The sequence below is a fragment of the Hydra vulgaris genome, chromosome 05, assembly GCF_038396675.1.
Source record: "Hydra vulgaris chromosome 05, alternate assembly HydraT2T_AEP".
NCBI lineage: Eukaryota > Metazoa > Cnidaria > Hydrozoa > Anthoathecata > Hydridae > Hydra > Hydra vulgaris.
Window position 1 is genome coordinate 24,876,768 of NC_088924.1, and position 21,606 is coordinate 24,898,373.

Below are 21,606 nucleotides of genomic sequence, written 5' to 3' on the forward strand. Positions count from 1 at the left end.
TATACTATAAGCTGGTGAGAATCAGCATAGTGTAAGTCGAAAAAAAAAATTGAATCAAAAATAAATTCAATATTTATGATTGCAACGCATCATTCTGTTTAATTTGAGACTGGTGTAAGTTTTCGAATAGAAACTGGCAACTATTTTTTTTTAGTTTGTAGGGTTTTCTCTACAATAAATCTAATAAAACCTTAAAAACCTCAAATTAAGGAAACGTTGACTTACACCATTTTGATTCTCACCGGCTTATATATACATTTGGGGTATAATATCAAAAATAATTTCAAGATTTTCAAATGAGGGTGTCATCTAGTGATGAGCTTTCATATTTCAAAAAAAAAAAAAGAAAATTGATTTCTAGGTACATTCGTTTAAAAATTAACTTACCAAATAAGTTATATTTTATAAGTGCAAAATAAAAGTGATATCGGCGACATTGGGTTTGTTGAGCGTTTGTTCTACCCAGTATCAACTTTAAACTTATATTTATGTTCATTAATGCGGCTGTAATGACTGTGACTGTAAATGTATAAAAAAAACGTTGTTTGTTTTAAATATCTAGTCAAATATTAAATTGTATAAGGCATTACAAGTTCAGTTTGTACACGACTTTTAAAATGTCAAACAAAGTTCCACTACAAAAAAAAAAGACGCATGGAAAAAGAATTTGATTCACTTTGAAAAAAGTAAAAGATTATGTAAGAACGAATCTCAAGAATTATTGGGAACAATATGTAAAATGCCAACAAATTTGCAATTAACATACAGATACCAGCAGCTTGGCATCTATAAAAATGTCAAAAGACGAATAATTAAAGTTTCAGATGAATGTTCAAAACTATAGGCTAGTTTGAATTTTCCAATAATAGACAAGAGATCAGTGTCAAGGATAATCGAAAAATTGATTAAAAAGAGACAAATCGAAATCAAAAAACCAGGTACCCAGAGGGCATTTAACATCATAAGACGCCTAACAGACATCCAAAAGATGTCTGGACGTCCATTTGACGTCCTTCGAACGTTTTAGGACGTCTTATACCCACTGCATACTTATAGTTTTGATGGTTTATAATGAAATTAATGAAAGTAGTAACAAGTCAAAAGTAAAAGTAAAAGGCGTGGCAGTGATTTTAAACCTTCAACAAATATTATTAAAAGAAAAACTAAACAGATGACAGTTGATGCTGTTACATTTTAGACTGCTTAGTTGAGCAAAGCTAAGTACACGAAAAGCTGCCACAGTGTGTCAACAACGTTAGATGACAGGTGTCAACCTTCCTGCACAAACTCAACCTGCAACCCAAATGACAGTCATCAGAGAACATAAAAGGTTACGACATAAATTGAAAAAGAACTAAACATTGATAATTGGTATTTGCATTTTGATGATAAAAAGATAAAAGGGGTGGAACCTAAAGTGTTATAAAGGACAATAAAAGAGAGGTTATGCTAAAGCCAATGGTATTTAAGAATGGAAAGTCAGAGAAAATATTTTAAAAACTTTGATAACTTTTAAATGAGTATGATTTATGGGGATTTAAAAAAATGATCGTAACAAACACTACAAATGTTAACATCAAGAAAACAAGTGTTGGTTGTCAGCACCATAAATTAGATCAAATATTAAAGTTATGCCTTGGTAATTTTAATGGAGTTAAGTTATGGCTTGATAATTTTAATACAGGTAATATCAATTTACCTGATCTGTCAAAATATTTTGTTGAAGCAATATGTAGTAAATATGACTATTTAACATCAGACTTTGACAATAGTGGTTTACAATTGAAAGAGAATGAACCGAAATGGAGAGAGGACATGCAGTTTTTGATGCATTTTATTAACGTAGTGAAATACTTTTAGAATGAAAAAAAATTTCTCAAAGCTAATTTTAAAAGTTTACCAAATATTAACCGAGTTAAATGGAAATCCCGGGCAACTTATTTTCCTACTAAGCTTGTTGTTGGAAAATGGGCAGGTATCTGGTTTTCAAACCAAATGTTTAACCCTGAAAATGGTAAAGAATCGGAGCAAGCTATTAATGATCATCTAAAGGCTGTCAATTCCTTCACGAAGTTTTGGTATGACATTCCTTTGTCTATAAATACGCAAAGATCCAACATTTGTACCCAACGAGCAGCATAAGTTTTAGAGGATATCAAAATTTTTTGCAAATCTGATGAAACTTTAAATTTGAAATATTTATTAACAAATTACGATTAAAGCAAGTTTCAAAACCTTTTAATTAATGTGTTTTATCAAAATATTTTTTTGAACATTTCGATCTTTTATTAATTATATCAATTTAGCTTTATTTACGTGATATATATCTACTTATTTGAATACAACTTATTATTTGAAGACAAAGCTTAAAAAATGTTGCTTAAATCAATCAGTAAAGAATCTGTAGGCGTATTTGTTATTCGAATGGTTCGGCTCTCTGGTGGGTAGCGAGAAAGTTTTTTCTTGAAACATGGTAATGAAACTAAATTCTGGTAACAAAGATTATAATGAAATTAGATATTTAATTAATTTGTTAGTTAATTTTTATTAATTACGTTTTAATTGTAGGTTTTTTGTTGTTCTTTATTTTATCGTTAATAGTATCATAATTTTATACGATTAAATACTTTTATTATTATTTCGTTTAAAAATAAATGTAATATTTAGTTGTAAATAAATACCATAAAGTAGCAGTTTAACTTTTATTTTAAATATAATTTATAAATTTTAAATAGGATATTGACGCGAAAGGCAAGAAATAAATATAAAAATAAATGGATAAATTTTTGACTTTTTTTCTCAAACATTATTTCCTGTAGCACGAATAAATGAACTTTTGCCTATTAATGACTAAAATGACGTTTATTCAATTAAAATATTGAAAAAGGTCACGCACAAACCCCGTTGAAATGTTATTTATGTAGACACTTTAGCATTTTCCAGAACATCGTATAACGTTGGGCGCTGTCAGCCAGGACAGTGACGTCACGGTGACGTAATTGTTTGGGAAGCTTCTGTAGAGCTCTAAAATTTTCTTTAGCTGTTTTTCAGTCTGCTAAAAACTGGTATATAAGCGAGGTGTTCAAAAGATGTTGTTGAGTTTTAATTACTTTAATTTGGTATCAACATTATTATTGCCTTTTTTTAATTATTGCGCATTCTCTATAGTTTAAGTATAAAGAGATCCTTGTATTATTTAGTAAGTTACATTTAACTCTTTCGCAAATTATAATTGAGCATATAATATTTTATTAGTGTCTGTCTTTTTCATTTTCTATTTTCTATCTATATATTTCATTATCGTTATTTGCTTCTTTTTAAATAAAATATATTAACAATAACAGTTCAATTGAAAACTTAATAACAATTTCTTTAATTTGTAAAGTAATTAATATTGACGTTAAGGCCTTTCCTATTTCAGTTGCTGAGTGGAAGACAACATGTCGTTTAAGAAGAGCTCTTCTAACACGGAGAAGAACAAGGAAACCTGGACAAAGAACTTATTCCAGTTTCAAGCCCCATCAAGAAGAGGCAGCGTGGCAATTTATGAAGCACCCTTGAGCGAACGGAGTCGCATGCCCCTGAAAAACCACATCATTTGACGCTTCAAATTTCTTGAATCTACTGCCAAAAAACGGAAAGAGAGGATCGGTTTAATTGCTGTAGAGCCTAAAGACCAATGGAGCAAAACGTTGAACTTCCCGCATGTATCTGATTAAGCCATTTGTGCTAAACTAGCATAACTTCTGAAAGACTACGAGCGCTGCAGAAAAAAACAAAACTTTGATTCATTGAATGAACTGTTTGACATAACCAAGATGAAAGGCAAATAGTTATGCAAAGAGGATGAGAACCTCTACAAATTTCAAATTGAGAGCAAAGATTACGTTCGTTATTCGACTGGCAAACCTGCTGATGAAACGTGCTCACCAAGTGTTGCTTCACCTGAGCAGTTCTCGTGTTGATAGCCTTGTGGATTGCTGATTGACATGGGGTTGGGATTTCAATGCCCTCAATTTGCAATTTGTAGAGGTTCTCATCCTCTTTGCACAACTATTTGTCTTTCATCTTGGTCATGTCAAATAGTTCATTTAAGGCCAATATAATCGTAAAGTTGTTGTCCCACGAAGTAGAGTGGTGTACCGCCAGCTTTCTGGTGAGGGAATTGAAATCCCAACCCCATGTCAATCAGCAATTCACAAGGCTATCTACACGAGAGCTGCTCAAGTGAAGAAACACTTGGTGACCACGCTTCATCTGGAGAAGTGGAGCATGCACTTTGACGGCAAACACATTTAGGGCTTTGAATATCAGGCCGTGGTCCTCAAGAATGAATCTAAAGAGATTAACTTGACTGCGCTAAAATTAAAAGATGGAAAGCTCAAACAATCGCAGAAGGACTCCAAGATGTGTTAGAGGAGTTCAACCTGTGGGGATCAGTTGTGATGATTGTTGCCGACACAACAGACGTGAATATCGGCAAGAAGACAGGTGTTGCTGTTTGGCTGCAGCAAATAATCGAAGAGAAAGGTCACCCCAAACCCGAGTTCATCAGTTGCCAGCACTATGTGCAAGACCACTTTCTTCGCGTTGTCATGGACAATGAGCTTCATGGGTCGACTAAATCACCAAACATTGAGTATTTCTTTGTGCATGATTTGATGAGCAATTACAATAAATTGAAAGCAGCCTTCAGCAAGGGTAAAACTGAGATTAAGGAAACAGGCAGCTGGAGAGATGACATGAAGTTTCTCTGCCACCTCACTCGTGTCTTCCGTCACTTAACTGGGAGGAATGAGATCCCCTTTGTGAATTTCAAACAGAATCCAAACATCACCAATGCATGTTGGAACTCTCGCGCCATTCTAGTCCTTCTTGCGTTTATTCTGATGCCAGAAACCCGGATCAGGTTGCGTAAAATCTGTTCATTCATTTCTTACTCATGGGCTGACTATTGGTTCAGCAGTCAATTGTTCCGCGTTGAAGATTTTGAAGAACTATCTAAAGCTCTGAATGACAACCCAAAAAGCTCTCAATTGCTTAAAAACCCACTGGAAAACAGATGACTCTCCAATCAACATTGCCCGAAGCAACCAGTGCTGCAAGCGTGCCATCAAAGTTATGCAAGAATTGCACAGATCCTGCCGCAACAAGGACAATCTTCCACTGAGATTCATCCTCTCTAATGACATTATCGTGAATAATTGACTTCCTTGTGCGTTTAATGATCCTATATAATGTTGTATGCATGTGACTCTACAGCATGTGTTCAATTTTGTATCTGCTTACAGTGACGTCAAAAATTTGGGCAAAAAGCTAATAAATAAAATTCTTAAAACCATTTTGTGCGTGAGGTTTTTTTAATCAAATCGCCTTAAATGTAATATTTTATTTAATCTTAAATGAAAGTTCATCAAATTATGATACAGTTTATCATAATTTGATGAACTCAACTAATTAAAAACTCTTGAATTAAGTAAATAATATGTAAATATTAATTAACTGTTAATTATTAACAGTTGAAAAAATATAGAATGCGTTTAAAAATATGTTGCGAGTGTTCGTTATATCTTTGTTAAGAGAAACAATTTTTTTACTTTTAATAAATCGCCGATTTTTCGCAGCGAAGTTGAATTTCTTATTAAGAAACATTTTTTCTTAAAACTATATTTCTTGTTTTCAGAAATAAATTTCACACCCAACAGTTTATTTCTCAAAAGAAGGAATATATTTGTAGTTTTAATAAATAAATACAATGAATTTACGATTTTGTTGCGTATCGGAACTCGGACATTTTAACTATCCAAAAATTGGGTATCGGATTTGGTTATAACATATTAGTCAGGGTATCTTGTTTTGCTCACTCCTAGAGGGTGATCCGGAAGGCGGCTCTCGAGCCCACCTACTTATTCCAAATTTTAAATATTCAAAACTGTTTGGCGTGAAGATTAGGAACAAATTCAACTTTAAAAAATTATTAAAAAATTAATAAAAAGTTATCAAAAAAATAATTAATAAAATATTATTAATAAATTAATTATAAAAATAATTAAAAAGTATTAAAAAAAATTTATTTTTTTTCAGATTGGTTGTATAAAGTCTACATGATGTCATATACTGAAACACCTACGATTTAATTGCGCATGAAATTAATTATCAAGTCTGTTGATTGCAGTATATATTGTAAAGTTTCTGAGATACAGAATAAAATGGAAAAAGCGAGCTTTGTACATACGACAAGTTTAGTTTCAGTTGATATACGTTTATTAATTAGATTTAATCAAAAAAGTTCAACTTAATTTGTTTTTTTAATATTTCCTTTATTAAGAACACAAAATGTGTTGTAAACTGGTAGTCCGTTTAGGATCTGATAAATTAGTTTATTTTTGACATTATTTACGATAACTATATAATCTCTATTTAGTAAAAGAATGCAGATAAGTGGTTTTCCCTTTTCAATAACAACGTTGCATTTTATTTCAATTGAAATGTTATGCATTTATTTGTTTTTTAATTATCTAAAAGGTTTTTTTAAGTTGGTTTAGATATTGCGTAAAGTATGTTGTTTTGTGCTTTTGGTTTAAATTCTCCCCGCCATCTATTTATTCATGGTAATCTACGGTATATTTTAACTCACAGCGATGTAGCTATCCAAATGCTTATTTAATAAATAAATGCTTTTGCTCATTAAAATAACTTCTAAAGATTTTCCTTGATTTACATTTTTATGGTACAATTTATAAATACATTTTGCTTGATATTCTGATTTTTTTGCCTAATTAATTTTTACAAATTTGTAAAATTTGTTCTAAATACCTTAATGCAAAAAAAGGATGCATTCGTATTCAGTTTTCGAATTTAAAGGTTAGTCTTAAAACTGACACAGTCTTTTAAATAACTTTCATCTGCCAATTATGTAAAGTAACAACAAGACCATACTCTATTTGAAACTAGCCCAATTTTTTAAACTAAGATATGGTTCTTGTAAAGTTTTTTAATTTGTTGGTGCAAACTATCAGCTCCGGACCTCTACATAAATCATTTAATTAACATTAAAAACGTAAATGGCGACATAACGGCTCACTTGATGGCGAAATCAACTAAAATAATTATCACGCTAGCCGTGTTATAAATCCTCTTCTTTCGTTATTAAAAGATGGCGTACAGTAGGAGAGGTAAAACTCAATCAAAAAAAAAGTAGTGTATATTATTAAAAAAGTCAAAATTGGTAAGTTTTGTTTATGTAACTAAATAATATATATATATATATATATATATATATATATATATATATATATATATATATATATATATATATATATATATATATATATATATATATATATATATATATATATATATATATATATATTTATATATATATTTATGTATATTTATCAGAGAAACACAAATACTATATTTATTTTATCAAAATAAATGTAACACTGAGAAAAACACGTACGTACACAAATCTAAACTTTCGGACACTAATAAGTTAGTTTATTTCTTTAATAGAAATAGGTTAGTTTAATGTAATTAGTTAATTTATTTCTTTAATGGAAGTAAATTATGGCCTATTCTTGTCTTATATATGAGAGTTTGACACTGTTCTTATACGAGAGTTTTGACTCTGATTGCTTTATTAAAACTGATTTATATATTATTCTGGCTGAATCTGTTTCTTTTAGAAGGAAAACTATTTGTGTCAACGCAGTAGTAAAGTTTTCAGCTGTTGGAAATACTTGCTGCGTTTGTATTTACTGTAATAAGGTCTAATACAGAATTTGAATATAACTTCCAACAATTTGAAGATAACTTTCAACAAAGCTGCAAGCAACCACAATTAGTTGCAGGGCTTTGAAGGCAAGGCCAAAAGGTTGTGACAGTTGTTCATGAAATTTGAGGAAGAAAATGAATTTTTATTTGAAGAATTAATCTTGGTCACACTTCTCAATATTTCTGTTTTGTTAAGCTTTTTTTTAAACTTGTTCATTGTTAGGTAAATCTAATTCTTCATCAGAATTAATTATGAACAAAGCCGTAGATAATGGTTCATGTGTTTTTCTTATGTCTTGACTTACTGTTATATTTTTGGCATTATATACATCAGCTCAAGTATAATTTTTACAACATTAAAATTTTTAAGTGCCTCAAGGTGAACATCAAATGTTTAACACTTAACAAGCCTTCCTATTTGGAGCACGTAGGAACAGTTACAGTAAAACAATGAGACTTATTTAAATGTGAATAACATGAGAATGAATTTTGAGTAGTTGGCACAAGAGACACTAGCTCTTTAGAGCAGCATCCATTATCAAGCTTTCTTGAGAAGCGTGTGTTTGTCATTGCTCAAAGTAATTTTTGATCATATCATCAACTTGATCATATTTTTATATAGTAATCATCTTAAGAATTTGCAGCAAAATAAAGGTATAAAAAACTGGTGAGAATAAAACAGCAATACTAGAAGAAAGGAAACATAGACTATACAAAGTAGAAAATCTAAATATAATAAGCTGAAAAAAATATAATATTAAAAACGAAAATGTTAGAAAAAATAATATACCTCAATATTTTACTGTTTTTGTTTTCTTATTTTTAAGATGCCTGTTATTTTCCACTACCAAAATTGATATGACTCGAGGAAAAAAGCAAATAAGAATATAACAAAAATAAAAACATTTTTTGATATACAATTTCTTCATAACATTTTTCAGTCAGTATAATAAGGAAATGCTTTATTATTTGCGCTAGAAACATTGACAATTTTTAAATTTGTTTTTCAAATGTTTTTGCTAAACTTTACTGTTTTTATCAATGCACAGTAGAGTGTCCCAAAAAACATTATTTTTGAAAAATATATGGAGACCAGGCTTGGTCGGGAAGCGGGAGCGATCGCTCTCGATTACTGACCATGGAAATAATATTTAGTTGCGAAAAATGGGCCGGATTTTTTAGTTGCTTTGAGAACATTTCAAAAAACAAAAAAAAAAGAGCAAAAAAGATTAATTGGACCGATGAGAAATAATTACAAAAAAAAAAAACTAGGAAAAGAAAATAACTTTAAACGCAAAAAAAACTTTATGCAAAATAAATTCCGTTTAGTACAAATATTTTCAAAACATCGCTCTTTTATAAATTTTTTATAAAATTAAACAACATTTTTTATATAAAGTGCTTTATAAGGTAACAAATGTTCTTTTATTTATCAAAGAGTATAATATAATTTTTATTTATATACTCGTGTCTTATTTCCAGTGCTGGATTAAGGAGGGTTGGGGTTAGAGGGGGCTGTAGCCCTAGGCCCTGCAAAAAAGGGCTCCAAAATTAAATAATATAATAAAATAATAAAGGGCTCCAAAATTAAATAAAAATAGCCCCCGGCTCCAAAAAGTCCAACAAAGTTCTAAAAAAACTAATGCTATTTTAGTTTTATTTAAGCTAAATTATATTATGAATAAAAAAGTTAATTTTTTTATTAACTATTTTATGCTTCGCGTAGCTTGAAAAGTTTAACATATTTAAAACAATTCTTTTTAGTAAGATAAACAAATGAAATAATTAAATCATTGAGTTATTGTAGAAATTAAATTAACTAGATAAAAATCAACTAAAAAGGTTAAAAATACTCTATGAAATGGAAGCTGAACTGCTTCACAATACTGCTGATGATGTTTAGTGAGTGGGCTTTATAATTTTAATTAATACTTAAAACAGAAAAAAGTAGAAAAGAGGTCTGATTTTACACTGAAAGTTTCAATATTTATTAGTTTATAGTATGTTGTAAGGCCGATTTTCACTTAAATTTTTTTTTTTTGAAAAATAATTTTTTTGTTGATAACAAGTCAAAATTAATAAACAGGAGCGACTTAATGAGCTTAGGGTGGCTGGAAAAAATTTTTAAAATTTAACTAATAAACATCCACCCCATCCACTTCTATTAAGTACTCGAGATATATATATTTGTGTTCTGTCGTGACCTCAGGCATGGTGCTTGTTTATCCGTGTGTTACTATGTATGCATGTTTGTGTTTTATAACCAGAAACTTCTTGTATGTTTATTTCATAATTACTTTTATTAACTTTGATGTTTATTAATAATTCCATTGAAAACGCAATTATTGTTAAAAGTCTTTTTGTTTACAAAATAAATCATAAAAATTGCTTTAAAAGATTACATAAGAATAAAAAATAGATACACAAAATTACATTTACAAAAAAATACATACTTTTTAAATAAAAAATAAGAATATACTAATAAATTCTAGAATATATAATAAACTTTCAAAATTTTGACAATTTAAAAAATATATATTTAAAACATTTATTTTTGTAAACAAATAATAGTTTAAAAGATTTATGGCTTTGCAGATGTGGCTCTGAGAATGAGCCATCACATTAAAGTAATAGCTCATTTGTTAATATATTTATAAAAAAAGTTATAGTAGAAATCTCAAATTTTAACAAATCTTGAATAATACAATTTTTAAAACATTTCAACAGTATACTCTAGAACTTTATTTTGCTAAGTCAGCGTATTTTTTGAACCAATAGAATTAGTTAGTTCGTAGATTTGGCAGGTTTTTAGTGTTTGGGAATATTCTTTTTATTCTCCCGCACCAAGATGCTTTGAGAACATTCAAGTTTATGTATGTTTCCATATATTCAGAAGATTATGTATATTTTCATGTCAAGTTTTGAGAACATTCAAGTTTTTTGCAACTGAATATTATTTCCGTGCTCAGTAATCGAGAGTGATTGCTCCCGCTTCCCAACCAAGCCTGAGACACCCTTTAATGTGTTCTATATAATAAAAAAACACTGGTTTTACAAATTTTTTGAATAAAAAATATTTTTAGTGGTCCCCAAAACCCTTTAACATCAGACAGGTCCCTATAATTATCAAAGAAATAGTTCTTCAAAAGTATATCATGCTGGAACTCAAAATAAGCAGATCATTATTTTATAAAAAAACATAGCTAAAAAAAGTTATAATTAAAAAAATCTTGTTAAATTCCCTATTTTTCGTTTTTAGTTAAAAAATGTCATTTTCTGTTCACTAAAATCTAAAATAATAAATTTTTATGAAATGATGATTGTTTTTAAAGCTTTTATAAAATTTTGCTTCTTTTGAGACCTAACAAGACATACTTTTGAAAAACTTTTTTCTTTTTATTAGGGACACATTAAATGTTCAAGGGTCTTGGGGGACCCCTAAAAATATTTATTATTCAAAAAAATTTTAAAACCAGTGTTTTTTTTATTATATAGAACACATTAAGGGGGTGTCTGCATATATTTTTCAAAAATGTTGTTTTCTAAAACACCCTAATGCACAGGAAAGCAAAAAAACTAATTGCTATTTGCAAAAAAAAAAATTTTTTTTTAATTTTATTTAAGTTTTTCATGTAAATGAATAAAGTCATTAATAATTATATTTAAATATGAAATATTTGATTGTTTTCACTACCCCCAATTAAATAGTATCCACTTTTGATGGATTATCCAAATTGTGCATTTAAACCCAATAGTTAATTTCCAGACGAACTATTGTTATTGACGATCCTCCAAAAGCTTGTGGGTTAAGGTGAGTTTCCACTTAAACGTTTTTAATGGAAAAGAGATGGGAAAAGTAATCACGTGAGCATGCGCAGTTTTCATTTGGACTTTTACTATGCATGCTCGTGTGATTATTTTTTCCTTTCTTGTTCCTGTAGAAAAACAAATGGGTGGAAACTCCCTTTAATGCATTGTTAATATACTGAACTTTTTAACGAAATTTTTAGGAGCCTATTTAAAACTTTTTTTTTAGTTTTTAAATTTTTTCAAACAGTGCAATCGATATGATCATTATAGTAATTCGTATTAAAATTGAGAATTTAACAACATATAAAAAATAATTTCAGACATTATATATATAATAATGTCTGTAAATTAAAAATATATATATTTATTTAATCTATTCTGTCATTACAAAATTTAGTAATCAAATAATATGTTTTACAAAAGCAATTTATTTTCTTAATTTCCTATTCAACTTGTATTAAATTTGGTAGCTAAAAACAAAAAAACCACTCTAAAAAAAAAGAATACAAGTATTATAAAAGTTTTAAAAAAAATTTTTTTTTTTTGAATTATTAAATTTTCTAGTTTATTTAATTAAAACTTGATATTTTGTTACAATTCTGTTTCCTTTTTTTAGAATTGTTTTTTTTTTTTTTTTTTTTTTTTTGCAATAGATAAGTTTAGCTTTTTTCCGCGAATTATTGAAACGCTTTATAGGTTAAAAAAAGTTTAAAAGATAAAAGTTAAAAAACCCTAAGTTAAAAGATACAAACTGCCATGGTCAGTGTGTCTAAAAAAATTACTTTAGGTGTGGACAAACAAGGCGTGCAACTGCACATGCTTCCCGGGAAGGCTTGATTAAAGTATTTATAGAAAAGGGAAAGAGAAGCAACATTGCGAGAATGTGACAACTATATTTACTATGCATTTTTGCACCTTGTCTAAAAGAGAAAGGATGTCATTTAAAGATCCGTTCCAGATATGGCCATGCAAGGGCAGATTAGAGATTTATAGAGATAAAGAATAGAATTCAGAGTAATAGCACGAGAAGTGGTGAGCACGATTAAGAGATACAACCTTAGCAGATGCTTATTTTGCAATAAATTAAATTTAGGATAAGTTGACAAGTTTTATCTTCAACCTAAATCAAATTTTGTGCAAACAGCCTTTGGCATCAACTACAGTAAAAACTACAACTACTACAAAAATGAAAATATTCAATAATTATTTTCCAGGTATGTATAATGATATCCAAAAGAACATTGTTAGTGTCAAACCGGTACATTCTACGTTTAATATTCCAACAGCTACAACATCTGATAATATAACCCCTAGAAAATCAATTTGTATTAGGCAGGGCTCAAATTAAAGCAAAAAAATCTTATCACAAAAAAAAAATTTTAACACTCAACAGCATTTCCTCCTCTCATCCCTGGCACCGCTTTGCAGTAAGGGGCAGTAGTATCCTCTGTACATTAGTTTATAGTTGTTTTTATAAACATAATATCTCTCATTATTCTCTGTATATATTGTTTGTCAGAGTTTAAAATAGCATTAGTAACTGATATAGTTTACAGTTTAAATTTTTTAATTTAGCGTTTAAGTTGCAATTATAGTGTAATGAGCAAGTTATGTATTGAGCAAGTAATGTATTTAATACTATTAGGATAATAATTTTAGCAATTGTTTTTACTTAACTAAATACTTTAAAATATTAAAGTAAAATAGTAAATGTAAAAACTAAAATATTACAATATATGAACCACTTTAATTAGCTGTAGAAAACTATTTAATACGTTCATGCTGACATTAAAACACGTGTTATTTTAAAGAGTATTGAATTTTTATTGTAAAATAACAATAAAACAATACTGCAAAAGTGTTTTTACAATATAAAGAGCTTGTGACACTACACCACTACTGCAAATGGTTTTTTAATTGACATTTACATTCAATTTTTTGAGTATAAAGCATAATGTATATTTATAGAAAATGCTTAATCTTGATATCGCTTTAAATAAAATGAAAATATTTTTAAAATGGTTTCGTTTTTTTCATATTCTATTCAAAATTTCTTTTAAAATAATATTTAGGTAAAAGCTTAAATATTAATGCCATATAAGATATAAAAAGAAACATTTGTATGGCTAACTTTAGTGAGTCTTTGAGTATATTAAGTTAATTAATTAGTTGAGTAACTTAACTCTAGTAACTTAACTGGTTGTTTTAATTAAGTTTATAGGTAAATTTACTGTGATATACTTTTATCCATTGACTGAATGAAACTGAATTTAACTTTGAAATATTATTGGCTGCTATGCAGAGATTTAAAGTAATTTAAATTCAAAAGCTGTTAAATAAAAATCTTCTCGCAAGTAGCAACAAAAATCTCCTCGCAAGAGAGCAAGTAATTCTATTCCGAAAATAAATTTACCCTGATGTACTTTAAAGTCTTAAAAGATCACTGGAACCATTAATTAGTCACAGGTCCCATGTTTGTTTTAATTTCCAAAACCAACTCCAATTCAAAGGTAGATATTTTATCTCTAAAAATAATTTACACAGAAATATAGGAATTACCTAATCTTTTTGAATAAATTTATTAAATTTAATCGTTAAAAAAATATATCGAATTGAAAACAAATAAATAAAAGAAATAAAGCATTTGTTTTTCAAATATTACTGTGTAGATAAAATTATTTCTCAAATTGATATCCGTATATTCCTGGAAGATGTTTGTTCAGATTCCATGATGTTTATGGCAAACGTTCACCAAACTGCCTGAAATTTGCTAACTTACCCTATGTTGATATAATATTGTATTTACAAATTATATTGGCTATGCCTGGTTTTACTATTGTTTTCAAATGTTTTTAATGAATTTACATTACCAGATAAAAATTATTTTGAAAAAACTCTTTTTCTTCTAGAAAAATCTGGTCAGAAAAAACAAAGAATGATGAAAGAAAAGGTAGCAGCCCCAGCTGAAACCCTCCGTCAATGTAGCGGCACTTCTTTCCGGCTACAGGCTGTATATATATATGTATATATATATATATATATATATATATATATATATATATATATATATATATATTAGGGTGGTTTAGATTAAGGTGAAATTTTTTTCAAACTAGAGTGGAAGCTTATAAGGTGCGCAGGCCGTTGTTTTATATATAAAAATTTTTTTTTTGAATTCAAAAAAAGTTTAAGGGTGGCACACGACCTTAAAGTACTTTTTTTTTTTTTACCCTTTTTTGACAATTTTGTGCCACCCTTTAAAATTATTGAATTGAATTTTTTTTTATATACTTATCCTCACAATGAATAATATTTTTAAAAAATTAGGCACTCTATATATGTATATTTTTTCTTTAATAAAAAAGTTGTTAAAAAAAACTAAATACTGGGTTTTTTTTAATTTAACAAAGTTTTTCATTATTTCTTTACACAAACACAAATTATTTCGATACACTGTTTCTATCACAGCAGTGTGATTTTATTGTACTTATGTATTAACCATGCTCAATTTTCAACATTTACTATTTTAATAATGTTGAACAAAACTTTAACATTTGTAACATGTTGATTTTGTAACTTTAAATTTGCAGTGTTTAATATATTATTGGTTTTTGCATAATATTCAATGAAATATGTTTTTAGAAATTATTATAGTTCATTTACATGAAATAAAAAGTAAAATAAAAATTATTCAAAAAATTCATGGAAAAACCAAAAATCGAGGCAAAAAAATATTTTTAGTTAAAAAAAATAGCAAGACACTATTATCTATTCAGTTTTCAGCTGTTGAAAAAATAATTCAGTATTATCTTTACCTACGAGAGTCCAAACCATTCCCATTTCTCTTAAAAACTTGGTTTGTTGTCCAAACAGGTTCTACATTTACACAAAGTTGTCCAGAAGTTGAAGACAACTGCTGCATTATATCTAAGCTGAAGGCTTCCTGGGAACTTGGGAGATATAGAATTCATAGCATACAATGCGTTTTACGGTTATTATTATTGTAAATATTAGTAAAAAAAGTAAATATTATCTAATTAATATAATTATCTAATTTTAGGAAATTGTTGAGGCTCTAATAAATAAATATAAAAAGCTGCAATCCCTTAAAAACAGATTGATATTAGGAGCAATCAAGGATAAAGAGACCTTTTTGGTAAAATCTAAAAAGGTATTTTGGTTGTGACATGACATAAAAATTATGATAGATGAAATAACAATAGATATAAAAGAAACTAAATGTATGCGCATGTTTTTGAAAATGCAGAAGGAAAAAAGACAAGGTTATCTAGGTGGTTCTGATGTTAGCTTTGAAAAGGTTACTGAGAGATCTGAGGAAAAGACTGCTGAGAGAAAAAGGCTGCAAAAAAAAAAAAAATCTAAAAAATCCTCAGAAAAAGGTTTTCATATATCTTATAGCTCAGAAAGTGATGTAACTGATTATTTAAGCTCAGAATGCAATGACTCTGTTAAAAGTAAGGTAAATGATAATACCCAAGAAGAAGAACTAAGTATAATACTGCCTAAAGATATTCTAAATCGTACAGCGCTAACTGTTGTTGGAGAAGAGCTTTCTGTCAACCAACACACTGCAATCATAAGTAGTGTTAGAGCTAACTCAGGAGGAGAAATAAATGAATTTGTCTTATCTAAATCATCATCTCTTCGAGCTGAAGATAAAGCGATAAGTTCTGAAGCTCAAAAAATTAGACAATATATTAAAGACTTGACAAATTCCGCATGTAAGCTGGTTTCTGTTCATTTTGACAGAAAGCTATTTAAAGTTATAGCGACAAAGAGAAAGATTAGCTGTACTAGTGAAAGTAAACTGGAAAAGTGAGCTACTAGGCATTCCTCATATTGTTTCAGATTCTGGAGAAATGCAATTTGATGCAGTTTATAATTTAATAGAATATTTTGGCCTCAGTCATATTCAGTGTATATGCTTTGATACTACTGCATCTAACACCGGAAAGCACCAAGGAGTTCTAGCAAGAATGGTGCATAAGCTTGGGCGGCCGCTACTTTTCCTTGCCTGTAGACATCATATTTTAGAAAAACATTACCCACTTCAACAAGATTTATCCTGGTATTAAAATGTCTGGTCCAGATAATCAGCTTTTTAAACACTTAACATCAGTATGGAATGATCTTGAAAAAAACAGTTCCATTAACAAGGATTCAAATTCACGCATTAACAAGGATTCAAACTCATGCAGGTAAATAAACAAAATCTTAAGGCTGAACAGTTCTACAGAGATGTAATAGATAATAGGATCTAAAAACAGGTTTAGAACAACTGCATTGTTTGTACTAATTTGATAAAATTAATTTTAACAATTTTGTCCAATCAAGATATGTAAAACTAAATCTTTTAATTTTAGGATGATAAATCAAGAAATTTCTCAATAAGAGAGGTTCAAATTTCATATTCCTGGTCTCTTACATCATGCAAAATTTATGGCAAAAGCATTCTATTACCTTTAAATGTATTTTCTGTTGGAAACCATTCCAAACTTATCAGAAGAAAGTATTGGAACGAGTGAGTTGCAGTGACTTAGGATTCCTTTACAGTTCTGGAAGTTTAACGATTTTTATATTGAGTTTGGAGTTATTATTAAATCCCTTGATGTGGTCAATGGCTCATCAGAGAGGGCCATTAAACTAATTAAAAAACTGGTTGGAAAATCAACCAAAGATAAAAGACAGGATTTGTTCTTGCTTAACCATGTTTACAAAAAAGGTAAGCAAGGAGCAAAGAAAATAGGTTTAGCATCAAATGCAACTAACAGTATTTTGAAACAATAACTTGTTAATAATTTAATAAAAGTCTCATATTCATTAATTTTTTTCTTCTCACTCATCCTCATGCAACTTGAAAGAAAGGTATATTAATAGGGGAGAACTAACCCACCTTACTTTAGATACTTCATTAAGTTTGATATCCAAAATAATATAGCATATTTTAATAGCTTATTTATAGTTTGATTTAATTGGATTTTGTAATAAAAAAGACCTTAGAAATAGGAAAATATTTTTTTTTTTGTCTTCCTTATTACTTTTTCTATAACTTTTTAAGTGTTGAGAAAAATACATACAGAAAAAGTGTCTATTTTTTTTTTTTAATATTAGTCATTGTGAGAATAAATATAGGGAAAAAAAATTAAATTATATATATATATATATATATATATATATTCCTATTGTGAAGGTCTTAAATTTACCATTTTTGTATAAAAAACCACGCTTAACTACTCTATGACATCTAGTTTAAAAAAGTTATGGTTAGGTTATTAAAATGCATTAATTTAATTAAGGAAACTGACTAAATTATAAATATATATATATTTATATATATATATATATATATATATATATATATTATGTATGTATGTATGTAAGAAGATTAGTATATCAAAGAGACACGTACAAATGCTGATATAACAATCACGCCTCGCTACATCAATATGAAAAATTATTAGTTTTAAACTATTAATTGAATCAATTTTAAATTTAAAAAACTATTAGTTTTATGCTTTTATTTTCTCTGGTTAATTCTTTATTTATTTTATCATTTGTTAAGTTTGTTTCTCTTTTTAGTTTATGGTTTGTTAATTTTTAATTTTTTCTTTAAATTAGTTTGGTTTCATTGTTTTTTTATTAAAAAAATGTCATCATAAGCAACTTTTATACAAAGTAAAAAGTACATACACCAACTATCTTATAGCCTGTTGCCAGTAGAAGTGCTGCTACATCGACTGAGAGTATGGTTAAGGTTAAGATTAAGGTCAGGCTTAGGATTACAGTTAGGGCTAAATTTAAATATGCTTATATTTCTGTAAATAATTGTATTTGTAAATAGATGGAAAAAAAAGGCATATAATATATAATAATTAGATAAAAATAACAAAAATAATTTTAGAATTTTATTTTTATAACAAAATATTAAATTTAAGTTTGTATAACTAAAAATAGACATAAAATAAAAATATAAAAAAATAAGATATGAAAGAATGTAAAAAAGGTATGGCATCTAATTTGATAAATTTAAGGTCAGCTCAAAAATATATGCATTAATTTAATTGAGGAAACTAATTAAATTTATTGTTTTTTTAAAAAACCACAAAAACGCAAATTAAAAGACTAGAATGTTTTTAAAAACATTGTGAATATTTTTAAAAAATACTGAATGTTTTTATTTTTTAAAAGATAAAAACAGTACAGCTACAAGAAGGTGCTTCTACATTGACTGAGCAGGCAGTCTATCCAATAATAAAAAAAACTTTTTCCGGTCTTAAAAGCAATTCTTTTTTTTTAAACTTATAACGATGGAAAAATTAAAAACGACCAAGCAAGAATGTGTGTGTATATGTGTGTGTGTGTGTGTCATTACATTTACCTATTAAAAAAATGCTTTTAATTTTTAAATGCCAAGAGTTTGTTTTTCGTGATATTTGAGATATGTTAATGAATTTACAGTTTAATTTTTTATCTTAATTATGGAAATTATTTTATAGGACTTTCATGGGTGTAGTTCTTAGGGTTTTGTTTACTATAGGTTTTTTTTAATTTATCATTATTATTAGAGTATTAGGTCAGATCCCTTTTTTTATTTATTTTTTTTAATACCTGTTTTGGCACGACCATTTAGAATTTAGAGCTTGCTTTATGAATTGCCTCAAATAGAACTCAAATAGAACTCAAGAAAGCTCTCTCTATCAGCCAGCTTAAGAAAATCTGTTTTTTTGTGTGTGTGTATGTGTGCTTGATATAATAAATATGAAATTTACTGTATAAGAGTTATTTTTTAGATAAGAAACTCCATAAAATAAACAAATCCCTTTCACCCTTGACACAGATTTTTTAATTTGCATTTGACTAATTTATTATGATTTATATTATTTGAATATTTTTCTGCTTCTTTCAGGTATCTGAAAATGTCTTTAAATCATATTAGCTTTGAATAAATGTCAAAAATGTCAAATTTAATGCGACCAATAGGCACTGCAAGCCCAAACGCAATAAAGGGAGATGTTCCTATGAACATAGTTTCTGCAACAATGAATCTTTCTACTAATCCAGATCTAGCAAGTTTATTTGAATGTCCTGTTTGCTTTGACTATGTTCTGCCTCCAATATTTCAATGTAGTAGTGGTCATCTTTTATGTTCAAATTGTCGCCCTAAATTAACAATATGCCCCAGTTGTCGTGGACCACTTGGAAGCATTAGAAATTTAGCTATGGAAAAAGTAGCAAATACAGTACTTTTTCCATGTCGTTATTCATCTTCTGGATGTAATGTCACTTTACCCCACACAGCAAAAATTGAACATGAGGATTCTTGTGAGTGTCGACCCTATGTTTGCCCTTGTCCAGGTGCATCCTGTAAATGGTCAGGAACTTTAGATGGAGTAATGCCTCACCTAATATTAGCTCATAAGTCTATTACTACTCTACAAGGTGAAGATATTGTATTTTTAGCTACAGACATAAATTTACCAGGTGCTGTTGATTGGGTAATGATGCAATCGTGTTTTGGACAACATTTCATGCTCGTGCTTGAAAAGCAGGAAAAATTTGAGGGACATCAACAATTTTTTGCTGTTGTCCAATTAATTGGTTCTAGAAAACAAGCAGAAAATTTCGCTTATCGATTAGAGTTGAATGGACAACGTCGTAGACTAGCTTGGGAAGCTACTCCTCGTAGTATACATGATGGTATCTCTGCTGCAATATCAAATAGCGATTGCTTAGTATTTGATACCAGCATTGCGCAGTTGTTTGCAGACAATGGAAACTTGGGAATAAATGTTACAATATCTCTTTGTTGATTTATAAGTAGATAAAGTTTTTTCCTAAGATAAATTATATTCTTTTGGTTTTATCTTTGTTAAAGGTTCGAAATAGTTCTGTATTGGTCAGGGAAATAAAGCAAGGAAAAATATTATGTATGAACATGTTTTTTAATGATTGTTATCCCCTTTTATAGTGTTACATATGGGGATAGTAAAATCACTTTCAATTTTCATTTATCTAGAAAATTTAGATAGCGATCGAATCAGTTGGTTGTATTTCTTAGAAAATATATTGAGTTTATTTATTGTAACATCTTCCGTTTTTATCAAACAATTTTTGTTTCGTTTTCGAATGGAGCGCGCTGCGCGCCTAATTCTTTCATTCATTCATCGAATTTATTTTTTAATTTCTTTCGTTTTGACAAGTTATACAGTTTTTTAATTAAGACAATTCGCTTTAGTTTAAGTTTTAAACGAGTTACCTTTCAGTGCTATCCGACATCTAATTGTTTTCACGTGACCATTTTATCCATTACTCTAGATGTTTTGTAAAATTATCAACTTTTTATTTTACTGCTGTCTCTTTGTTTTTTTTGTAACTTGTATATATTATCACAAAATTTTTTAAATAAATATGTTCAAATATGTTAAATTTCCTTTTGATTATGATGTTTAGCCTCGATATTTCGGATATTTTATTTGTTCAGTTATTTGCTTTGAATGATTCCATGTTATGTAAAAATTTGGCCTCATTTTAAATTTTTATTTAGAGTTTTTTGTAATCACAACACTCTCAAACAGTAATTTTTTGAGCGAAGATGTGTAATTTTAAAGTTATTGTCTAAGTGCGGCTTAAGTGCATTTGATTTTTAATAATTTTTTAAAATCACTAGTTCTAAGAAAAACCCTCCGAAAAAAGACCACCGACCCAACTCATAAGTCTCTAAAAATTAAATCTATTTTAAACCCTTAGTGGATGTAGAGACAACTATAGCCTTACATAATTTTATTAAGAGGATGTTCTGCTTCTGGTACCCATTAATAAATAACTAAATAAAAAACGCACTTAATCACATGTTACACTATAACCATCTGATGCACTACGTAATATTAAAATGATTGGAATGGGTGGGTCTTTCATTATATTTGTGTGTCTGAAAAATTAATTGTATTTATTTGTAATTTCGTGCAAACAGCTGTTAAAATCAAAATAAATACAGCAGCG

General features: G+C 28.4%; 1 protein-coding gene across 2 annotated transcripts; it reads left to right on the top strand.

Moving 5' to 3' along the window:
* Positions 1-7,071: 7,071 nt before the first annotated feature.
* Positions 7,072-21,033, top strand: LOC136080709 (E3 ubiquitin-protein ligase SIAH1A-like). Of its 2 annotated transcripts, none has more exons than XM_065797698.1 (2): positions 7,072-7,228; positions 19,514-21,033. In XM_065797698.1, exon 2 carries the CDS (start codon positions 19,554-19,556, stop codon positions 20,415-20,417), a length of 864 nt encoding a protein of 287 aa, XP_065653770.1. In that variant the 5' UTR covers positions 7,072-7,228; positions 19,514-19,553; the 3' UTR covers positions 20,418-21,033. The 2 variants fall into 2 exon arrangements, with proteins under 2 accessions (XP_065653770.1, XP_065653771.1); XM_065797699.1 differs by having other exon boundaries at positions 7,082-7,175.
* The last annotated feature ends 573 nt before the right edge of the window (positions 21,034-21,606 follow it).

Coding starts and splice junctions, on each gene's coding strand:
- LOC136080709 (XM_065797698.1), top strand. CDS start 19,554: ATGTCAAAAATGTCAAATTTAATGCGACCAATAGGCACTGCAAGCCCA.